Below are 23,309 nucleotides of genomic sequence, written 5' to 3'. Positions count from 1 at the left end.
AGAGAGGGATATGAGGGAGAGGGATCTGAGAGTTGGGAGAGGGGGATCTGAGGGAGGGAGAGGGGGATCTGAGGGAGGGAAGGGGTGAGGGATCTGGCGGAGGGGGAGAGGGATTTGAGTGTGGGGAGGGGGAGAGAGGGATCTGAGGGAGGGGAGAGGGGGATCTGAGAGAGGGGAGGGGGTGAGGGATCTGGCGGAGGGGGAGAGAGGGATTTGAGGGTGGGGAGGGGGAGAGAGGGATCTGAGGAGGGGAAGAGGGATCTGAGGGAGGGGAGGGGAGAGAGGGATCTGAGGGAGGGGGAGAGGGGGATCTGAGGGGAGGGGATCTGAGGGTGGGGAGAGGGATCTGAGGGAGGGGAGAGGGGGATCAGAGGGAGGGGAGGGGGTGAGGGATCTGGCGGAGGGGGAGAGAGGGATCTGGGGGAGGGGGGAGAGAGAGATCTGAGGGAGGGGGATCTGGGGGAGGGGCTGAGGGGTATCTGAGGGAGGGGAGGGGGAGAGAGGGATCTGATGGAGGGGAGGGGGAGAGACGGATCTGATGGAGGGGAGGGGGAGAGGGATCTGAGGGAGGGGAGGGGAGAGAGGGATCTTGGGGAGGGAGAGAGGGATCTGGGGGAGGGGGATCTGAGGGTGGGGAGAGGGGGATCTGAGGGAGGGGGAAGGAGAGGGAGGTATCTGAAAGGGGGAGTGGGAATAGAGGGATCTGAGGGAGGGGTGGGGGAGAGAGGGATCTGAGGGAGAGGAGGGGGAGAGAGGGATCTGAGGGAGGGGGAGAGAGGGATCTGAGGGGGGGACAGGGGGATCTAAGGGAGGGGAGGGGAGAGAGGGATCTGAGGGAGGGGAGGGGGAGAGGGATCTGAGGGAGGGGGAGAGCGGATCTGAGCGAGGGGGAAGGAGAGGGAGGGATCTGAAAGGGGGAGTGGAATAGAGGGATCTGAGGGAGGGGCGGGGGAGAGGGATCTGAGGGAGGGGAGGGGGAGAGAGGGATCTGAGGGAGGGGGAGAGACGGATCTGAGGGAGGGGAGGGGGAGAGAGGGATCTGAGGGAGGGGGAGAGGGATCTGAGGGAGGGGAAAGAGGGATCTGAGAGGGAAGGGAGAGAAGAGCTGAGGGAGGGGTGAGAGGGATCTGAGGGAGGGCGAGAGGGATTTGAGGGAGGGGGAGGAGAGGGAGGTATCTGAGAGCGGGAGGGGGAATAGAGGGATCTGAGGGAAGGAGGGGGAGAGGATCTGAGGAAGGGGAGAGGGATCTGAGGGAGGGGAAGAGGGATCTGAGGGAGAGGGATCTGAGGGAGGGGAGAGGGATCTGAGGGAGGGGGAAGGAGAGGAGGGATCTGAAAGGGGGAGTGGGAATAGAGGGATCTGGAGGAGAGAGGGAGGGGAGGGGGAGAGAGGGATCTGAGGAGGGAGGGGGAGAGAGGGATCTGAGGGAGGGGAGGGGGAGAGAGGGATCTGAGGGAGGGAGGGGGAGAGAGGGATCTGAGGGAGGGGAGGGGGAGAGGGATCTGAGGGAGGGGAGGGGGAGAGGGATCTGAGGGAGGGGAGGGGGAGAGGGATCTGAGGGAGGGGAGGGGGAGGAGAGGGATCTGAGGGAGGGGAGGGGGAGAGGATCTGAGGGAGGGGAGGGGGAGAGGATCTGAGGGAGGGGAGGGGAGAGAGGGATCTGAGGGAGTGGGAGAGGGATCTGAGGGAGGAGAGCAGGGATCTGAGAGGGGGAGGGAAAGAGGGATCTGAGAGGGAGGGGGAGTGAAGATCTGAGGGAGAGGGAGGGGTGAGAGGGATCTGAGGGAGGACGAGAGGGATTTGGGGGAGGAGAGGGAGTATCTGAGAGCAGGAGGGGGAATAGAGGGATCTGAGGGGGGGAAGAGGGGTCTGAGGGAGGGAGTGGAGAGAGGAGCTGAGGAAGGGGGAGAGCAATCTGAGGGGGGGAGAGTGCAATCTGAGGGAAGGGAGAGGGGGGATCTGAGAGGGGAGGGGGATCTGAGAGAGGGCAAGTGGGATCTGAGGGAGAGGGAGGGATCTGAGCGGGAGGGGGAATAGAGGGATCTGAGGGAAGGAGGGGGAGAGAGGATCTGAGGAAGGGGAGAGGGATCTGAGGGAGGGGAAGAGGGATCTGAGGGAGGGGGATGAGGGATCTGAGGGAGGGGAGAGGGCTCTGAGGGAGCGGAAGAGGGATCTAGGGGAGAGGGATCTGAGGGAGGGGGAAGAGGGATCTGAGGGAGGGGGAGAGGGATCTGAGGGAGGGGGAAGAGGGATCTGAGGGAGGGGGGAGAGAGGGATCTGGGAGTAGAATCTGGCACTTGTCATTTAAGGGGAAGCTCGATAAACACACGAGGGAGAAAGAATAGAAGGATATGCTGATGGGGTGTAATGAAGTCGGGCGTAAGGAGGCTCGTGGAGCACAAATTCCGGCATGGACCAGTTGGGCTGAATGGTCTGGTTCAGTGCTGGACATTCTATATAAAATGTGTGCGTCGCTGGCAAAGCCAGCATTTATTGCCATCCCTAGTTGCCCTCGAGAAGGTGGTGGTGAGCCGCCTTCTTCTTGAACTACTGCTGTCCAGTGTGGTGAAGGTGCTCCCACCTCGGGAGCAATGTACCCTCTTGTTTTTTTTCCATTTAAAAGCCGGTAAGCTAGCTGCGCCAGAGAGCTCAAGACCGTGCAGCTTAAAGGGAACATTGGTCAGGAGTTCCATGATTTTGACTCAAGGAACGGCCGATATAGGTCCAAGTCAGGATGGGTGTGTGAGTCAGAGGGGAACTCGGAGTTGGTGGTGTTCCCGTGCGCCTGCTGCCCTTGTCCTTCTAGGTGGAAGAGGTCGCGGGTTTGGGAGGTGCTGCCGAAGAAACCTTGGCGAGTTGCTGCAGTGCATCTTGTAGATGGTACACACTGCAGCCATGGTGCGCCGGCAGTGGAGGGAGTGGGTTAATATTGAGGTCCAGTGGGAGGGGGCGGCAATCTAGCTGACTACGCTGTCCCGGATGGGATTGTGGGGGGCGGGGGGTTGGAAACGCAGCGATTATACCTCCACCTGTTTGTTCCGCTGCGGTCTCTCCCGTTCCACGCGACCCTCATGTTAACTTTAATCGTTCTAGGTCTAGCTTCTAGTGTCTGGCTCCTTCGGAAACTGAGACGATGCCAGCCCTCCTGGAACGTCCCAAGATGTCGAGCGCAATGGCGCGGGCTCTTCACCAGCACATCATGAAGGAGCGTGCGCGGAAGCGACAAGGTGAGCGTTGCTGGGCGGCTTTCCTCTTCATTTTCGTCTCGTTACTTTAAACGCCAGATTACACACACACCCCCACACTCAGTTGTAGCAGTGCAGGATCAGGACTTTATTGAAACTTCACACTGTCCACAACCAGTCTGGGCTCTGTGAGACATCACACCTCCAGACAACAGATTAACAGCATGAACTAAACAAGCATGCGCTTCCACAAACACAAGCAACCCGATTGCCGTCATAAACTTCACAGTCTCCTAAACACAAGTGACCAAGCTGACACATTCATAGAAACATAGAAGATAGGAGCAGGAGTAGGCCATTCGGCCCCTCGAGCCTGCTCCGCCATTTAATGAGATCATGGCCGATCATCCAAACTCAGTACCCTGTCCCTGCTTTCTCCCCATATCCCTTGATCCCTTTAGCCTTAAGAATATATCTAACTCCTTCTTGAATATATTTAATGAATTGGCCTCCACTGCCTTCTGTGGTAGAGAATTCCACAGGTTCACCACTCTCTGGGTGAAGAAATTCCTCCTCATCTCAGTCCTAAATGGCCTACCCCTTATCTTTAGACTGTGACCCCTGGTTCTGGACTCCCCCGCCATGACCGAAAGCCCTGCAGCGGGTAGTCAAAACTGCCCAACGCATTACCGGCACCCGGCTACCGACCATAGAACATATATATCAGAAACACTGTCTACGGAGGTCACGGTCCATCATCAAAGACCCTACCCACCCCAGCCACAGTCTGTTCGCCCTCCTACCATCTGGAAGACGCGACAGATGCATTCGCACCCGTACGACCAGATTTAGGAACAGCTTCTTCCAGGGCTGTCATCCTACTGAACTCCACAAATAAACACTAAAGCCTGCACATCTGCCGATGCACTTTATTATGGTCATATTTATGCTAATATATATGTACAAATGTATGTTGAAATGTTTAAGTGTCCTAATCCAAATTGTACACTCTCGGGAGCCGCAAGCCTACATTTCGTTGTACTGCACTTGTGCACTAACAATGACAATAAAAGTTGATTTGATTTGATTTGATTGATCGGGAACATTCTTCCTGCATCTAGTCTGTCCAGTCCTGTCAGAAATTATAACTTTCAATGAGTTCCCCTCTCGTTCTCCTAAACTCCAGCGAGTACAAGCCCAATCGACCCAATCTCTCCTCATACGTCATCCCTGCCATCCCAGGTGTCAGCCCAGGTATTCCAGACCATTACAGATGTGGCTCTTACACATTCTACTATTTTACTTTCCTGTGACGACACCCCTTGCTTTAAGACCCCCTTACACAACTTACAACCTGTGTGCAGCAAAAAGCTGTTTTAACTTTCTGGGCTGGCCTCACAGACAGCCCAGAAAGATTAGAGAGGTACCCAGGTGGCGTGAACCCTCATTCCCGCAACGGCCTGGGGACGGAGGGTGGGTAAGTACCCACCGACATGGCAAAAGAACCAGAGGGGGGAGATGAGGCGACGATTTTTAAAAGAAAAGAAATCCTCGCATTTATATAGCACCTTTCCCGACCTCAGGATGTCCCAGAGCACTTTACAGCCAATGAAGCACTTTTGAAGTGTAGTCACTGTCGTGATGTAGGAAAGCAGCGAGTTGTGATGATCTGGAATGCGCTGCCTGAAAGGGCGGTGGAAGCAGAGTCAATGGTAACGTTCTAGAGGGAATTGGATATAAACTTGAAAAGAAAAAAACATGCAGGGCAATGGGGAAAGTGCAGGGGAGTTCATTGAATGGCTCCTTCAAAGAGACAGCACAGGCACGATGGGCTGAACGGCCTCCCCCTGTGCTGCGTGAGACTTAACATGATACTGAGAGCCGTCGGCCTCGAGCGCAGGCGGTTGAAACGTGACAGTGTCGGTTCCGTGCCTTCAGAGGAGAGCTGGAGCGTTGCGGTGGCTCAGGGGGCCGCACTCTCTCGCCTCAGAGTCAGAAGGCGGTGGGTTTGAATTCCACTCCAGAGACTCGAGCACAAAATCCAGGCTGACACTCCCAGTGCCAGTGCTGAGGGAGCTCTGCCTGTTGGAGGTGGCGCTGTTCGGGTGAGACGTTAAACTGAGGTTCCCGTCTGTTCTCTCAGGTGGACGTAAAAGATCGCATGGTGACAATTTCGAAGAAGAGCAGGGGGGGAGTTCTGGGCCAATATTTATCCCTCAACCAACATCACTAAAAATAACATTATCTGGTCATTTATCTCACTGCTGGGATCATTTGTGGGACCTTGCTGACCGTAAATTGGCTGCCGTGTTTTCCTACATTACAACCGTGACGACACTTCAAAATGACTTCATTGGCCGTAACACCAGTCACTGAAAGCAAACGTGCAGCAAGCAGTTAGGAAGGCAAGTGGTATGTTGGCCTTCATTGCAAGAGGATTTGAGTACAGGAGCAAGGATGTCTTACTCCAGTTATACAGGGCCTTGGAGAGACCACACCTGGAGCACTGTGTGCAGTTTTGGTCTCCTTGCCTAAGAAAGGATATACTTGCCATTGAGGGAGTGCAGCGAAGGTTCACCAGACTGATTCCTGGGATGGCAGGACTGTCGTATGAGGAGAGATTGGATCAACTAGGCCTGTATTCACTAGAGTTTAGAAGAATGAGAGGGGATCTCATTGAAACGTATAAAATTCTGACAGGGCTAGACAGACTGGATGCAGGGAGGATGTTTCCCCTGGCTGGGGGGGTGGGGGGTCTAGAACGAGGGGTCACAGTCTCAGGATACGGGGTAGGACATTTAGGACTGAGATGAGGAGAAATTTCTTCACTCAGAGGGTGGTGAACCTGTGGAATTCTCTACCACAGAAGGCTGTGGAGGCCAAGTCACTGAATATATTTAAGAAGGAGATAGATAGATTTCTAGACACAAAAGGCATCAAAAGGGTATGGGGAGAGAGCGGGAATATGGTATTGAGATAGAGGATCAGCCATGATCATACTGAATGGTGGAGCAGGCTCGAAGGGCCGAATGGCCTACTCCTGCTCCTATTTTTCTATGTTTCTAATGTGCTTTGGGATGTCCTGAGGTCATGAAGGACGCTATAGAAATGCTATGCAAGTTTAATAAGAGAGGTGAGGAGTAGCTCTGATTACTGACATCGGACATGACACTGTCTTGGAGCTTGCTGCTTTGCGCTTCAGTGTTTTCTGTAAATTGCTCTCTGGTTTTCTCTCTCAATTAAAAAAAAAGTCATTCATGGGATGTGGGCGTCGCTGGCAAAGCTGGCATTTATTGCCCATCCCTAGTTGCCCTTGAGAAGGTGGTGGTGAGCCGCCATCTTGAACCGCTGCAGTCCCGTGTGGTGAAGGTGCTCCCACAGTGCTGTTAGGGAGGGAGTTTCAGGATTTTGACCCAGCGACGATGAAGGATCGGCCGATATATTTCCAAGTTAGGATGGTGTGTGTGACTTGGAGGGGAACCTGGAGGTGGTGGTGTTCCCATGCGCCTGCTGCCCTTGTCCTTCTAGGTGGTAGAGGCCACGGGTTTGGGAGGCGCTGCCGAAGAAGCCTTGGCGAGATTCCCTCTTCCCAGGAGATTCTGTGTCTGCGAGGAGCAGGGGAGGGCTGGTCTTTCTCCGTCCTTGTTCATGGGGTCACGCGCGAGAAGAAGGGTGAGCAAAGACCTCTGGGGTCCCATTTGCCCAACTCCATCCACACAGCAGTGGAACCCTGCAGTCCAGGGCTTTCGAATGTGCAGCCCCTGAACCCCCCCTGGCAAGCTGGCCCTCAAAGCCCAACCAAATCCAGCTTGTCTGTGTTTCTATTTCTGTCTCGCCCGTTAGTCCTGGAGGTTTGGAAAGTGGTGCTTCTTAGCGCTGTCGGTGGAGAAATCCTGAATCAGAACCCCAAGATCATGCAGAAACAGGCATTCGGCCCAACTGGTCCGTGCCAGTGTTTCTGCTCCACACGAGCCTCCTCCCACACCTCTTCATCTCACCCTATCAGCATATCCTTCTATTCCTTTCTCCCTCATGTGTTTTGTCCAGCTTCCCCTTAAATGCATTTGTGCTATTTGCCTCAACTACTCCCTGTGGTAGCGAGATCCACATTCTCACCACTCTCTGGGTCAAGAAGTTTCTCCTGAATTCCCCATTGGATTTATTAGTGACTTACAGGAAACTTTCGATTTACCGGCACCTAAATAACCGGAAATCTCGGTTAACCGGCAAAATTGAGGAGTAGGTTCAGGTAAATTTTACTTCATATTGTACTTGCCTTCCTCCATCTGTTGCTGTGCAAGGGTGTGGCTGCAGCTGTTGCTAAGCTACAGAGACGCTTGGAACTTGTGGCCATTGTTCTGAAGCTGTTGCTAAGCAACAGGGTTTGTTGCTTTATACAGAGCTCTCAGCTCTCTGTATCTTTTACTATAGCTTTCGGTTATCCGGGATTTTTGATGAACCGGCACCACGTCGGTCCCGTCGGTGCCGGATAAAAAAAAGTTTCCTGTATCTTATATATTTATAGCTCCCTAGTTCTGATCTTCCCCACAAGTGGAAACATCTCTACGTCAACCCTATCGAACCCCTTCATAATCTTAAAGACCTCCATCAGGTCACCCCCTCAGTCTTCTCTTTTCTAGAGAAAAGAGCCCCAGCCTGTTCAATCTTTCCTGATAGTTATTAACTCTCAGTTCTGGTATCAACCTTGTAAATCTTGTTTGCACCTTCTCCAAGTGCCTCTAGATCTGTTAGTACTCGTGACATAAGATCTCTGCAAATGAGTGGTCACCAGGAGTTAAGCTGTAAATCCTGTGGCTCTCTGATACAAACCCAAAAGCCACATAAACTGGGTTTTGCAAGAGATGTTGCCAATATTTCTCCCAATCCCAGCAACTTATCTGGGAATTACTGGGAACTTGGATTGAAACGTCACGGGCTAGCTTTCTAGGCTTCCACCTTCCAGGTGATTAGGATGCATCTCCCGGAGAGGGTGGGACCTTCTGGCCGCCATGGAGCTGTGTAACCCTGACCACCGCTGACCTTCCACCCCAAGGTCCTCCTGGTGGTGCAGAGGTGCCCGCTGCCTGCAAAAAGAACTAGACTTGTGGGGGTCTCCTTCGGCGCAAGCAAGGCCCCACTCAGTGAACGGCAGAAAAATAATCCAGCGCCTCCCCCCACCACCACCTTCAGGAGAAGCCCCAGACCCCCCGGGGCCGAACAAGCAGCTGGAGGCTCGTAATGCGTCGGAAGATGTTTGCTTAACGCTGATGTACCCTCTGCTGCCAGGCACCTGGAAATCAGAGGGTGGCGGGGGGGGGGGGGGCGCAAGACAACAACTTGTGTTGATATCGTGCCTTTAACGTAGTAAAGTGTCCCAAGGCGCTTCACAGGAGCGTTATCAAACAAAAATTGACACTGAGCCACATAAGACAGACTCGATGCAGGAAGGATGTTCCCGATGGCGGGGGAGTCCAGAACTAGGGTCACAGTCTAAGGATAACGGGTAAGCCATTTAGGACTGAGATGAGGAGGAATTTTTTCACCCAGAGAGTGGTGAACCTGTGGAATTCTCTACCACAGAAGACAGTTGAGGCCAATTCATTTAAATATATTCAAGAAGGAGTTAGATATATTTCTTAAGGCTAAAGGGACCAAGGGATATGGGGAGAAAGCAGGGACAGGGTACTGAATTTGGATGATCAGCCATGATCTCATTAAATGGCGGAGCAGGCTCGAGGGGCCGAATGGCCTACTCCTGCTCCGATCTTCTATGTTTCTATAAGGAGATATTAGGGACAGGTGACCAAAAGCTTGGTCACAGAGGTAGGATTTAAGGAGCGTCTTAAAGGAAGAGAGAGAGAGGCGGAGAGGTTTAGGGAGGGAATTCCAGAGCTTAGGGCCTCAACAGCTGAAGGCACGGCCGCCAATGGTGGAGCGATGGAGATCGGAGGAAGCGCGAGAGGCCAGAATTGGAGAAGCGCGGAGATCTCGGAGGGTGGTAGGGCTGGAGGAGGTTGCAGGGAGAGGGAGGGGACGAGGCCCTGGAGGGATTTGAACAGGAGGATGCAGAATTTTAAAATCGAGGCGTTGCCGGACCAGATGCCAATGAAGGTCAGCGAGCACAGGGGCAGATGGTAGGCTTTAAGGAGCAGCAGAGTGAAGAGGCTGGGACACAGTGGAGCGCGACAGCCGCCTCATCCACCGAATGAAAACAGTAGGGGGGATGGCGGAAAGCTTTGAACTGTACATGGCTCTCGAGGCTCCATGGAACCAAGGCATTTTCAGCAATAGGTGAGAAAACTGCGGGCATTTCCGCACAATCCCTTTGTATTCCAGTTTTCTTGAGAAAGAGGCCAACATCCCATTCACCTTTGAATTATTTCTTTGTACCTGTATTCCTTTGCACACGGCATAACTAAGACCACCTATTTCCACCTCCGTAACATCACCGTCTCCGCCCTTGCCTCAGCTCATCCGCTGCTGAAATCTTCATCCGTGTCTTTGTTGCCTCTAGACTTGACTAATCCAACGCACTCCTGGCCAGCCTCCCACATTCCACCCTACGTAAGCTTGAGGTCATCCAAAACTCGGCTGCCCCGTGTCCTAACTCGCACCGAGTCCCGTTCGCCCATCACCCCGCTGTGCTCGCTGACCTCCATTGGCTCCCGAAATAACAACAGAAAATGCTGGAAAAACTCAGCAAGTCAGGCAACATCCGTGGAGAGAAATTTGAGTTGACGTTTCGGGTTTGACCATTGGCTCCCGGTCCGGCAACGCCTCGATTTCAACATTCTCATCCTTGTTTTCAAATCCCTCCATGGCCCTCGCCTCCTCCCTATCTCTGTAATCTCTTTCAGCCCCACAACCCATCCGAGATCTCTGCGCTCCTCCAATTCCGGCCTCTTCAGCATCCCTGATTATAATCACTCCACCATTGGCGGCCGTGCCTTCTGTTGCCTGGGCCCTAAACTCTGGAATTCCCTCCCTAAACCTCTCCATCTCGCTACCTCTCTTTCCTCCTTTAAGACGCTCCTTAAAACCTACCTCTTTGACCAAGCTTTTGGTCACCTGCCCTAATTTCTCCTTATGTGGCTCGGTGTCAAATTTTTTGTCTTCTAACACTCCCGTGAAGCACCTTGGGATGTTTTACTGCGTTAAAGGCGCTATATAAATACAAGTTGTTGTTGTCGTCCACTGGCTTTTAGTGATTTCCCCCCCCCCCCCCCCCGTTGTCATTTCTCTGTAATGACATTGGGGATCTAAAAGGATGCCAAATTAGTCCAGTTGGAGGCAGAAGCCCTTCCGTTATGTTGGGGAGGGGAGCCGTTCGCAACTGGCCTGTAACTGATGCTGCTGTTGTTGCAGAGGAGGAGGAGGTGGACAAGATGATGGAGCAGAAAATGAAAGAAGAGCAAGAGCGAAAGAGGAAGAAGGAGTTGGAGGAACGGATGTCCCTGGAGGAGACGAAGGAACAGGTAAGTGAGGAGGAGGGAGGCCTGGCTGGTTCAGGGTCCGTTTCGCCACTGGACTCTACCCCAGGCTGATGCGAGTTTTTTTATTCGTTCACGGGATGTGGGGAGTCGCTGGCAAGGCCAGCATTTATTGCCGATCCCTAATTGCCCTTGAGAAGGTGGTGGTGAGCCGCCTTCTTGAACCGCTGCAGTCCGTGTGGTGAAGGTGCTCCCACAGTGCTGTTAGGGAGGGAGTTCCAGGATTCTGACCCAGCGACGATGAAGGATCGGCCGATATATTTCCAAATCGGGATGGTGTGTGACTTGGAGGGGAACTTGGAGGTGGTGGTGTTCCCATGCGCCTGCTGCCCTTGTCCTTCTAGGTGGAAGAGGTGGCGGGTTTGGAAGGTGCTGCCGACGAAGCCTTGGCGAGTTGCTGCAGTGCTTCTTGTAGATGGTGCACACTGCAGCCACGGTGCGCTGGTGGTGGAGGGAGTGAATGTTGAAGGTGGTGGATGGGGTGCCAATCAAGCAGGCAGCTTTGTCCTGGATGGTGTTGAGCTTCTTGTGTTGTTGGAGCTGCACTCATCCAGGCAAGTGGAGAGTATTCCATCACACTCCTTGTGCCTTGTAGATGGTGGAAAGGCTTTGGGGAGTCAGGAGGTGAGACACTCGCCGCAGAACACTCAGCCTCTGACCTGCTCTTGTAGCCACAGTATTTCTGTGGCTGGTCCAGTTAAGTTTCTGGTGACCTCCTTCCACATACTCTGCCGGCCGCAAGGGTCGTACGGGAAATGACTCTCAATCCAGCTCTCAGTGCGAATGGGCCCACAGTGCCCAAAAGCGCCACTAACATGGCGCCCTCACTTCTACAGGGCACAGGGTGGCTGGCGTGGGAAATGGTGGGGTGGGGTGGGCGATTTTCAGAGGTTGGGGGCTGAGGCACATTGTTGGGACAGTGCCTGAGAGAGAGCTTTATTTTGACATCTAACCCGACCAGAGTCCAAGACTGGACGGGGCGGAGGAGGGAGTAAAATAGAAACGGTCCCCAGTCCCCGGCGCTGCGATCCCTCCGCTCGAGCGGTGCTCAAAGGCTGGGGACGCCCTACGGCGGTATGGAGTCTCGTATTCTCGCTCGGAGAACATAACATAAGAAACAGGAGCAGGAATAGGCCACTTGGCCCCTCGAGCCTGCTCCGCCATTCAATAAGATCATGGCTGATCTTGGACTCAAAGCCACTTCCCTGCCCGCTCCCCATAACCCTTCACTCCCTTATCTTGCAAAAATCTGTCTATCTCCACCTTAAATGTATTTAATGACCCAGCCTCCACAGCTCTCTGGGGAAGAGAATTCCACAGATTTACGACCCTCTGAGAGAAGAAATTCCTCCTCATCTCAGTTCTAAAAGGACGACCCTTTATTCTGAGACTGTGCCCCCGAGTTCTAGATTTCCCCACGAGGGGAAACATCCTCTCTGCATCTACCCTGTCGAGCCCCCTCAGAATCTTATATGTTTCAATAAGATCCCCTCTCATTCTTCTAAACTCCAATGAGTATAGGCCCAACCTGCTCAACCTTTCCTCATAAGTCAACCCCCTCATCTCTGGAATGAACCTCGTGAATCGTCTCTGAACTGCCTCCAATGCAAGTATATCCTTCCTTAAATAAGGAGACCAAAACTGTACGCAGTACTCCAGGTGTGGTCTCGCCAATACCTTGTACAGTTGTAGCAGGACTTCCCTACTTTTATACTCCAACCCCCTTGAAATAAAGGCCAACACTCCATTTGCCTTCCTAATTACTTGTTGTACCTGCATGCTAACTTTTTGTGTTCCATGCACAAAGACCCCCCAGGTCCCTCTGAACTGTAGCATTTTGTAATCTTGTTCCATTAAAATAATAATTTGCTTTTTTATTTTTCCTGCCAAAGCGGAGAGAGGGCGTGGGCACGTCTCTTGAACGAGGATGCCTCGCAGCGTGCTGCAAACCCCCCCAACCCCCCGCCCCCCCGACTCGCTCACCCCTTTGCTCCGTTGCCTTCCCCAGATCTCTAAGATGGAGCTGAAACTGCAGAACCTGCAGGAGGAGAAACACCAGCTGTTCCTGCAACTGAAGAAAGTCCTGCATGAGGAGGAAAAACGGCGTGCCAAGATGAAGGAACAGAGGTACAAGACCTGTTTTGGACGATTTTCTCTCCCGACGTCTACGAACATCGGGTGAGGGTAGGATTGGGTGCGGCTGTAAGGCCTTCTACAGTTGAATAGCCTGCCAATGTTTGCCGTTCGGGCACCGATCTTTGCCAGGGTACACAGTTCCACGGGCGCTGATTGCGCTCTGCTGGCGCGTCTAAATTCTAACATACATGCCGCGAATGGAGGCCGGCTATTCGACTGTAGGGAGCAGGGGAAGAGCCACCATGGCCAGGCCTGATCCTACCCTCTCCGCTCCCCATGTTAATGCACACGCCCGTTGCCAGCGGGAACCGCCCTGCCGTCATTGGCCGGGAGGCCCACATGCGCGATTCCCAGCTCTCGCGCCTCGGGTTACGTATCCGTGATCAGGAGCTCTGGCCGATCGCCCGCTCCCTGTCCCGCCCTGGGTGGGAAGGGGTGGGACAAGCTGACTCCGTACGGACTGGGAATCTACCCCTGCAACCTCTCTGGTCAGGGCGTGGCTCGGCAGCACAGCAGCGCCTTCACGCAGTGAGCCACCAGGGGAAGGCCGCAGTTATCGTTGCTAAAGGTTAATTGGGACTTTTCTTTTACCCCCACGGGCATGCGAAGGGGAAGCCACCCGGGGACTCTCGCCGACAAGTGCGTGCATACGGCGATGTTCCCGCAGCACAGCGGTCTGGAGGCCCCGCGCAGGCCGTTCACCGGGAGAAACCGCGCGTGGGCGAAGATTTGAATGGGCCATGCACCTGAAAAAAAAACGTTGGCATGCGGATGTCAGATCGGGTGCGGGGGGCCGCCCTGACATCGCCCACAGTCGAATGGCCTGCCCAAAAATTCACTCTCTAGGTTCAACCTTGTAACAAGGTGCTAGAGGGAAATCGGCGCCCGCGGATCTGTACCCTGGCAGATATCGGGGAGCAGTGGCAGGGCGGGGGGGGGGGCGTTGTTGCTCTAACGGTTGTGTCGCTCTGTGACGCGAAAACGCGCAGAGGAAACGGAGTGGTCTGGCGGAAGCCTGTGCCGTCGCGGGTCGGCCCGCGCCCGTAACGCATGCCCGGCGGTTCGAGCGGAAACCGGCTGCGTCGCGTGACCTCGCTCTTAAAATCTGCGGCGGAAGCACTGCGTATCCTTTCCCGGCCTCAGTGTCCGAGCTTAGATCCGGGCTGACGCTCCGGCGCGGTTCTCCCCGCACCCCCTTCTGAATTAAAGGTCCCCGGCGCGGCTTAAAGGCACCGCCATGGCATGCCCCCCCTCCCCGTTCGAGGAAGAGCCAGAAGCTCTCGCGGTGTCCATGAGCCAAGCGGGCATCGGAGATGGAAAACTGCTCGTTAGCCCAGCTGCTGATTGTGGGATCTTGCTGTGCGGCTATTGGCTGCCATGTTTCCCTATATGACCAAAGTCACGGCACTTCAAAGTAATTTGTTGTACCGATAAGGCAATGCAACTCTCTTCTTACGCCGTTTTGTGACTCGAACTCACCGGTTCAATTTTTATTCATAAACCTCCAGTTCTGTTCCCCGTTTTAAAGACTTATTTTTTTTCCTCCTATCTCTGAAGGCGCTGGCTCTTGCCGCGAGTTCCACATGCGCCGCAGGTAACGGTGAGTGCAGGCGGAGGTATTCAACCGCGAAGGGCCTCGCTGTGCACGTTCACCTGCGTCTGTGTGTGCGGCTGAGTCCCGTGCTGAACTTCACCAACTCAACCCTGCCACAACGCCACCAGCGGACGAGATTGAGCTCTGTATGCCAAATGAAAAAGCGCTGGAACGTTTTTTTCCCCCCCCCCCCCAGCAGCCAACAAATTAGCAGCCTTCTTCAATTTAATTTCGCCCGAGGTAGGATTTGAACTCGCAACCTCTGGGCTGCTGGTCCGGTGCTGTAACCATCACATCTTGCCACACGCCCATCCACCTATCGGGGGCACGAACACAGCCGGCATAAGCCTTCCAAGGGCCTAATGACACTGTGCAGCATGTGGTATACAAATAGGCAATCGAGGGGCAGTCATTACGAGGCAGTAATCTAATCCCGGAGTTCAGATGACTTTCATGCGCCGCACTGCTGCCCTGTGTTCACGACGCTTCTCGAATCTCCCCGACTGGATTGCAGCCTCCTGCCCTCTCCCCTGCTCTCCGCGTGGTGAGCCAGGGCTGCAGGGCCTGACTCCCTTATCATTTGACTGGGCAGAGCTCGCGTTTGAAGATCCTCCGCCCTCTTATTGTAGATCAATGCCCCGCCTGCTATATTATTTTTTTGTGAAGTACCCATTCTCGGGATGTGGGCGTCGCTGGCAAGGCCGGCATCTATTGCCCGACCCCGAGTTGCCCCTCGAGAAGGTGGCGGCCGGCCTTCTCCTCAGGACCACAACTGAGTGGCTCGCTCGGCCACTTCGGAGGGCAGTTAAGACCCGAGCGCTGGTGCGAGACTTGGAGCCACTTGTATTCCAGATCAGGTAAGGATTCCCTCTTTAAAAGGACATTAGGCTTTCTTGCCAAGCCAGATGGCCCGTGGTTCGGTTCCTAGTTGGTGCTGAGTTACCCGATCTGAGCAGGAACAGCAATTCACCCACTACAGTGGTGTGACAGAGGCTTTTCACTCCAGAATAAGGGGGCATAACCTTAAAGGTCGAGCTGGGCCATTTAGTGCCACGAAGGTTCACTAGAGCGATCCCTGGGATGAGAGGGTTGTCCTATGAGGAGAGATTGAGTAGAATGGGCCTATACTCTCTGGAGTTTAGAAGAATGAGAGGTGATCTCATTGACACATACGAGATTCTGAAGGGGGATTGACAGGGTAGATGCTGAGAGGTTGTTTCCCCTGGCTGGAGAGTCTAGAACTAGGGGGCATAGTCTCAGGATAAGGGGTCAGCTATTTAGGACTGAGATGAGGAGGAATGTCTTCACTCAGAGGAATCTTTGGAATTCTCTACCCCAGAGGGATGTGGATGCTCAGTCGTTGAGTATATTCAAGGCTGAGATCGATAGATTTTTGGACTCTAGGGGAATCCAGGGATATGGAGATCGAGCGGGAAAGTGGAGTTGAGGTCGAAGATCAGCCATGATCTTATTGAATGGCGGAGCAGGCTCGAGTGGCCGTATGGCCAACTCCTGCTCCGAGTTCTTATGTGCTTATGTCCTTAGGATTGAAATCCAGAAGCACTTTTTCCACACACAGGGCAGTGGAAAGCTGGAACTCGCTGCCCTAAAAGGCAGTGGATGCTGAGGCTCAATTGGGAAATTTTCAAGACCGAGATCGATAAGATTTTTGTTGGGTAAGGGATATGGAGCAACGGCGAGGAGATGGAGTTGAGGTACAGTTTATCCACGATCCCATTGAATGGCCCAAGGGACTGAATGGTCTCCTCCTGTGTCCCTATGTTCCTGATCACTGAAGGAGTGTGGATGTCAGACGAGGACGAGATCAGGTTCAGCCGTGAATCCCCCCCCCCCCCCCCTCCAACGGCCGGCTAGCCCACCGCCCGCCACGACCTAAGAAGGACGCCCATCGGCCAGGGGGTTCTTGAGAGAGGTTCGGCACCTGTGGACCCGAACCCCCAACAAGAGTTGGCGCGTTCAGGAAAGTCGCAGAGAGAAAATTGAAGATCAAAGAAAGGATCTGACATGAATCAGTCGTTCATGAAAGAAAGACTTATGAAATAATAGCGAGCGGCCTGCGGGTGGCGCTGTTCAGGGAGAGTCTAAATACTCTGGCACGGGCCCAGCTTGCGCAGGACATTCTTAACAGGAACTAGTGAAGGACACAACTAGACCTCCATGTTGTAAAACAGTTGATTAAAGCTTTGTTTAACGCTTAGACCAAGTGCCTAGTATTTCTTACGTCAGGATCTTCGTAATAATATGGTCGAGGAGTGCAGCAACGCACAATACAGTTACCCCTCACAAAGCCAGTCCAGCTGTGCACTGTGCAGCTTTTGCGGACTCGTAAGTGTCAGCCGTGGCTCAGTGGGTAGCACTCTTGTCTCCGAGTCAGAAGGTCGTGGGTTCAGGCCCCACTCCAGAGACTCGAGCACAGAATCTAGGCTGAGGCGAGTGTAGTATTGAGGGAGTGTTGCACTGTTCAGGTGAGGCGTTAAACCGAGGCCCCGTCTTCTCTCTCAAGTGGACATAAAAGATCCCATGGCCACTATTGGAAGAAGAGCAGACCTGGGCCAATATTTTTATCCCTCAACCATCCCAGAAGCATGATCTGGTCATTATCACGTTGCTGCTTGTGGGATCTCGCTGAGCATAAATTGGCTGGCGTGTTTCCTGTACAACAGAGACGGCACTTCATAAAGTACTTCATCTGTTAGGACATCCTGAGATCGTGGCAGATGCCCGACAAATGAAGGGTTGGTCTTTGCCCCCTCCCTTGAGAGCACCGACTCTCACTGGGGCTGCCGCTTCCACAGTCACCAGACATCTCGCCTGAGTGGCCGTTCTTTATGGCTGAGCCTGGGTGGCGTTGTGTCGCCGGGCTATTCGATGTGGAGGGCATCACACATTTACTCCCCAGCGGGACGGCGATCAGCCGCAGGAACCCCAGACGATTGCGCCACCCCGTCTCCGCCCCCCCCCCCCTCCCAACACCAGCCCAGGGCCACTGGGGCAAATTGTGAGGTCTCAACCACTGCCCCGCCTTCGATCGGGTAGATCAGCACTGAGCCGGAAGCCAGCCTGGAACCTTCCAGTACCCACCTCCACCGGGTGAGCTAATGGTGTGATTATTTTTCTGTCTTGTAACTTTCGTTCCAGTGACATGAGCACCCTGACTCAGGCAAGCTACCCGCAGGCACTGGCTGTCCATTCCAGCCAGCATCTGATCAACATACAAGGTAAGAGCACCGTCACCCTTTACACCATCAACCCTCTCGCCGTCTACACTCACGGTCAACCCTCTCACCGTCAACACTCTCACCGTCAACCCTCTCACCGTCAACAATCTCACCGTCAACACTCTCACCGTCAACACTCTCACCGTCAACACTCTCACCGTCAACACTCTCACCGTCAACACTCTCACCGTCAACCCTCTCACCGTCAACACTCTCACCGTCAACCCTCTCACCGTCAACCCTCTCACCGTCAACACTCTCACCGTCAACCCTCTCACCGTCAACACTCTCACCGTCAACACTCTCACCGTCAACACTCTCACCGTCAACCCTCTCACCGTCAACACTCTCACCGTCAACACTCTCGCCGTCAACCCTCTCGCCGTCAACACTCTCGCCGTCAACACTCTCACCGTCAACACTCTCACCGTCAACAATCTCACCGTCAACACTCTCACCGTCAACACTCTCACCGTCAACCCTCTCACCGTCAACCCTCTCACCGTCAACCCTCTCACCGTCAACACTCTCACCGTCAACAATCTCACCGTCAACACTCTCACCGTCAACACTCTCACCGTCAACACTCTCGCCGTCAACACTCTCGCCGTCAACACTCACCGTCAACCCTCTCACCGTCTACACGCTCACCGTCAACACTCTCGCCGTCAACACTCTCACCGTCAACCCTCTCGCCGTCAACACTCTCACCGTCAACACTCTCGCCGTCAACACTCTCGCCGTCAACACTCTCGCCGTCAACACTCTCGCCGTCAACACTCTCGCCGTCAACACTCTCGCCGTCAACACTCACCGTCAACCCTCTCACCGTCTACACTCTCACCGTCAACACTCTCACCGTCAACACTCTCACCGTCAACCCTCTCACCATCAACCTTTACACCGTCAACTCTCACCGTCGACCCTCTCACCGTCAACCCTCTCGCCGTCAACACTCTCACCGTCAACACTCTCACCGTCAACACTCTCGCCGTCAACACTCTCGCCGTCAACACTCTCGCCGTCAACACTCTCACCGTCAACACTCTCGCCGTCAACACTCTCACCGTCAACACTCTCACCGTCAACACTCTCGCCGTCAACACTCACCGTCAACCCTCTCACCGTCTACACTCTCACCGTCTACACTCTCACCGTCAACACTCTCACCGTCAACACTCTCACCGTCAACACTCTCACCGTCAACCTTTACACCGTCAACTCTCACCGTCGACCCTCTCACCGTCAACACTCTCACCGTCAACACTCTCACCGTCAACCCTCTCGCCGTCAACCCTCTCACCATCAACCCTCTTGCCATCGTTCCAGTGACATGAGCACCCTGACTCAGGCAAGCTACCCGCAGGCACTGGCTGTCCATTCCAGCCAGCATCTGATCAACATACAAGGTAAGAGCACCGTCACCCTTTACACCATCAACCCTCTCACCGTCAACACTCTCGCCGTCAACCCTCTCACCGTCAACCCTCTCACCGTCTACCCTCTCACCGTCAACTTTTACACCATCAACACTCTCATCGTCAACACTCTCACCGTCAACCCTCTCACCGTCAACCCTCTCACCGTCAACCTTCTCACCGGCAACACTCTCGCCGTCAATCCTCTCACCGTCAACACTCTCACCGTCAACACTCTCACCGTCAACACTCTCGCCGTCAACACTCTCACCATCAACACTCTCACCATCAGCCCTCTCACCGTCAACACTCTCACCGTCAACACTCTCACCGTCAACCTTCTCACCGTCAACCTTCTCACCGTCAACCCTCTCACCGTCAGCCCTCTCACCGTCAGCCCTCTCACCGTCAGCCCTCTCACCATCAACCCTCTCATGGTCAACCCTTCCTCTGTCAACCCTCTCGCCGTAAACCCTTCCACCGTCAACCCTCCTTACCTTTTCAGCATCCCTCCGATGGATATAGCGGCCACCGAGTATAGCGGGCAAATCAGGTTTGCACAAACACGCCCGCTGCACGCGATGTCGATGATATCTCCGCGGGCTAACTCAGCTGACGTTTCCCCTCACCCACCGCCCCCCCCACCCCCGACTCCCTCCCCGAGAGTCACTAAGAGCAGCCAGCATTTCACCTTTCTCTCTGTTCTTGCACTGCAGAAGGCCATGGGAGGCCAGGCGGGCTGCTGGGAGACCGGCCAAAATCGCAGATGTTCCAGTCGGGAGCCATCGCGCAGGTACGTAATCTTCTCCAGCGCTGGCTGGGCCTCCTCGAGTTTGAGTGCATGTTCAGAGTGGGGTGGTGAGAGACTGCGGAGATTGCCTTCCGAACCATTGCATGGGAGGAATATAGGAACATAAGAATTAGGAGCAGGAGTAGGCCATATGGCCCCTCGAGCCTGTGCCGCCATTCAATAAGATCACGGCTGATCTTTGACCTCAGCTCCACTTTCCCGCCCGATCCCCATATCCCTTGATTCCCCTAGAGTCCAAAAATCTATCGATCTCAGCCTTGAATATACTCAAAGACTCAGCATCCACAGCCCTCTGGGGCAGAGAATTCCAAAGATTCACAACCCTCTGTGTGAAGAAATTCCTCCTCATCTCAGTCTTAAATGGCCGACACCTTATCCTGAGACTGTGACCCCTGGTTCTAGACTCTCCAGCCAGGGGAAACAATCTCTCAGCATCTACCGTGTCAAGCCCTCTCAGATTGTTTCAATGAGATCACCTCTCATTCTTCTAAACTCCAGAGAGTATAGGCCCAATCTACTCAATCTCTCCTCATAGAACAGCCCTCTGATCCCAGGAATCAATCCAGTGAACCTTCGTTACACCGCCTCTAAGGCAAGTATATCCTTCCTTAGATAAGGAGACCGAAACTGTGCCCAGTACTCCAGGTGTGGTCTCACCAAGGCCCTGTACAATTGATGTACACGCAGCACCTAGCGTGGCTCAGTGGGTCGCACTCTCGCCAGAGTTAGAAGGTCGTGGCTTCGAGTCCCGCTCCAGAGGCTTGGGCCCATAATCCAGGCCGACACTCCCAGCACTGTCGGAGGTGCCGCCTTTCGCATCAGCCGTTAAATCCGAGGCCCCGTCTGCCCTCTTGGGTGGACGTGAAAAACAAAAACCATGGTACGATTGGTAGAAGAGCAGGGGACATTCCTCCCTCAACCATCCCCACCCGAGAGCTGTTTGTGGGAGCTTGCTGTGCATAAATTGGCTGCGCGTTTACTGCACTTCAGTGGCATTTAATTGGCTGTGAAGCGCTTTGGGATGTCTTGATGTGAAAGTCGCTATATAAATGCAAGTTGTTTCCCCCCTCCCCGCCAATCTTTCCATTAATGATAACAGCAGACTTACATTAGAGCCAATGAGAAACTATGGCCTTTGACCCCTGATAATCCCCCAGCTCAGCCTTAGCAACTCCAAGCCTTTTCTACTTGTTTATCTTACGCCTGTTCGAAGTGCGTGGGGCCGGGAGGTTTGGAAAGGGGCTGTTCTTAGCACCGTTGACTTATCGGTGGATAACTCCTAGATCAGCACTCCAAGTCAGCGACTCGGGATAATGGGAACTAATGTGAAGAGGGATTTAAACTTGATATGGGCCCCCAAAACTCCACGATTCAAATCTTAACCAACGTCACTGAAAACAGATTATCTGCTCATTTATCACGTTGCTGTTTGTGGGAGCTTGCTGTGTAAATTGGCTGCCGTGTTACAACGGTGACTACACTTCACAATTACATCATTGACTGTAAAGCACTTTGGGATGTCCCGAGGTCATGAAAGGCGCTATAGAAATGCAAGTCTTTATCTCTTTCTTTCTCTGTATGTCTGTTTCTTTTTCTTTCTTTCTCTCTCGCTCTGTCTCTCACTCTCTCTCCCTCTGTCTCACTCTCTCCCCATGTCTCTTTTTCTCTCTCTCTCCCCATCTCCATCTCTCTCTCTGTCTCTCACACTCTCCCTCTCTCGTCTCTCACACTCTCCCTCTCTCTCTCTGTCTCTCACACTCTCCCTCTCTCCCTCTCTCTCTCTCTCTGTCTCTCACACTCTCCCTCTCTCGTCTCTCACACTCTCCCTCTCTCCCTCTCTCTCTCTGTCTCTCCTTCTCTCTCTCGCTGTCTCTCTCTACCTCTGACTCTGTCTCTCTCACTCTGTCTCTCCCTCTCTGTCTCTCTTTCTCTGTCTCTCTCCCTCTCTCTCTTTGTCTGTCTCTCACTCTCTCTGTCTGTCTCACTCTCTCTGTCTCTCACTTTCTCTCTTGCTCTGTCTCTCTCGCTCTCTGTCTCTCACACTCTGTCTCTCTCTCTCTCACTCACTCTCTTTTTCTCTTCCCAGGGTCGTGCATTCACACCACAGGCCGGATTCACAGCTGCACAGACAGACCATCCTCAGTACCAGACTAGCCAGTCAGGACATAGCACTTACCCAGTCGGCCAGACACAACATGGACCACCTTATGGGCCAGGACAGGCTGTGACTTATGCCAGCAGCCAACAGCTTCGAGGTGAGCCAGCTGTGCCCGACCACACTGTTCACTATTACCCGGAGTGTCCTACACACTCTGTACATCACCCAGAGTGTCCTACACAAACTGAGCATTATAACACGGAGTGTCCTACACACTCTGTACATCACCCGGAGTGTCCTACACAAACTGAGCATTATAACACGGAGTGTCCTACACACTGTACATTAGCCGGAGTGTCCTACACACTCTGTACATTACCCGGAGTGTCCTACACAAACTGAGCATTATAACACGGAGTGTCCTACACAAACTGAGCATTATAACACGGAGTGTCCTACACACACTGTACATTACCCGGAGTGTCCTACACAAACTGAGCATTATAACACGGAGTGTCCTACACACTGTACATTAGCCGGAGTGTCCTACACACTCTGTACATTACCCGGAGTGTCCTACACAAACTGAGCATTATAACACGGAGTGTTCTACACACTGTACATTAGCCGGAGTGTCCTACACACTCTGTACATTACCCGGAGTGTCCTACACAAACTGAGCATTATAACACGGAGTGTCCTACACAAACTGAGCATTATAACACGGAGTGTCCTACACACTGTGTACATTACCCGGAGTGTCCTACACAAACTGAGCATTATAACACGGAGTGTTCTACACTCTGTACATTACCCGGAGTGTCCTACACACTCTGTACATTACCCGGAGTGTCCTACACACACTGTACATTACCCGGAGTGTCCTACACACTCTGTACATTACCCGGAGTGTCCTACACACTCTGTACATTACCCGGAGTGTCCTACACACACTGTACATTACCCGGAGTGTCCTACACACTCTGTACATTACCCGGAGTGTCCTACACACACTGTACATTACCCGGAGTGTCCTACACACTCTGTACATTACCCGGAGTGTCCTACACAAACTGAGCATTATAACACGGAGTGTCCTACACACACTGTACATTACCCGGAGTGTCCTACACACTCTGTACATTACCCGGAGTGTCCTACACAAACTGAGCATTATAACACGGAGTGTCCTACACACTCTGTACATTACCCGGAGTGTCCTACACAAACTGAGCATTATAACCCGGAGTGTCCTACACACTCTGTACATTACCCGGAGTGTCCTACACACTCTGTACATTACCCGGAGTGTCCTACACACTCTGTACATTACCCGG

The 23,309-nt window shown here is 53.5% G+C and overlaps 1 protein-coding gene across 4 annotated transcripts in view; it reads left to right on the top strand.

Annotated features, from left to right (window-relative positions):
• gps2 (G protein pathway suppressor 2) overlaps positions 1-23,309 on the top strand; it is a 41,430-nt gene that overhangs the window by 1,410 nt on the left and 16,711 nt on the right. The window contains exons 2-7 of one of the 4 annotated variants that reach the window (XM_085977283.1): positions 3,095-3,228; positions 10,552-10,661; positions 12,685-12,854; positions 17,566-17,645; positions 19,780-19,856; positions 21,961-22,129. In XM_085977283.1, coding sequence (XP_085833409.1) covers positions 3,135-3,228; positions 10,552-10,661; positions 12,685-12,854; positions 17,566-17,645; positions 19,780-19,856; positions 21,961-22,129 — 700 coding nt within the window. In that variant the 5' untranslated portion in view covers positions 3,095-3,134. Of the gene's footprint in view, positions 1-2,229; positions 2,433-3,094; positions 3,229-10,551; positions 10,662-12,568; positions 12,855-17,565; positions 19,055-19,779; positions 19,857-21,960; positions 22,130-23,309 lie in introns of those variants that run through there. The other 3 variants (XR_015075325.1, XR_015075324.1, XR_015075326.1) reach the window with 3 other exon arrangements.

Source organism: Somniosus microcephalus, unplaced genomic scaffold (genome assembly GCF_052327205.1).
Source record: "Somniosus microcephalus isolate GS21.2 unplaced genomic scaffold, FLI_Smic_1.0 unresolved_chr4, whole genome shotgun sequence".
Classification (NCBI taxonomy): Eukaryota; Metazoa; Chordata; class Chondrichthyes; order Squaliformes; family Somniosidae; genus Somniosus; species Somniosus microcephalus.
The sequence above is the reverse complement of the archived record's forward strand: the minus strand, read 5'-3'. Positions and strand labels throughout refer to the sequence as shown.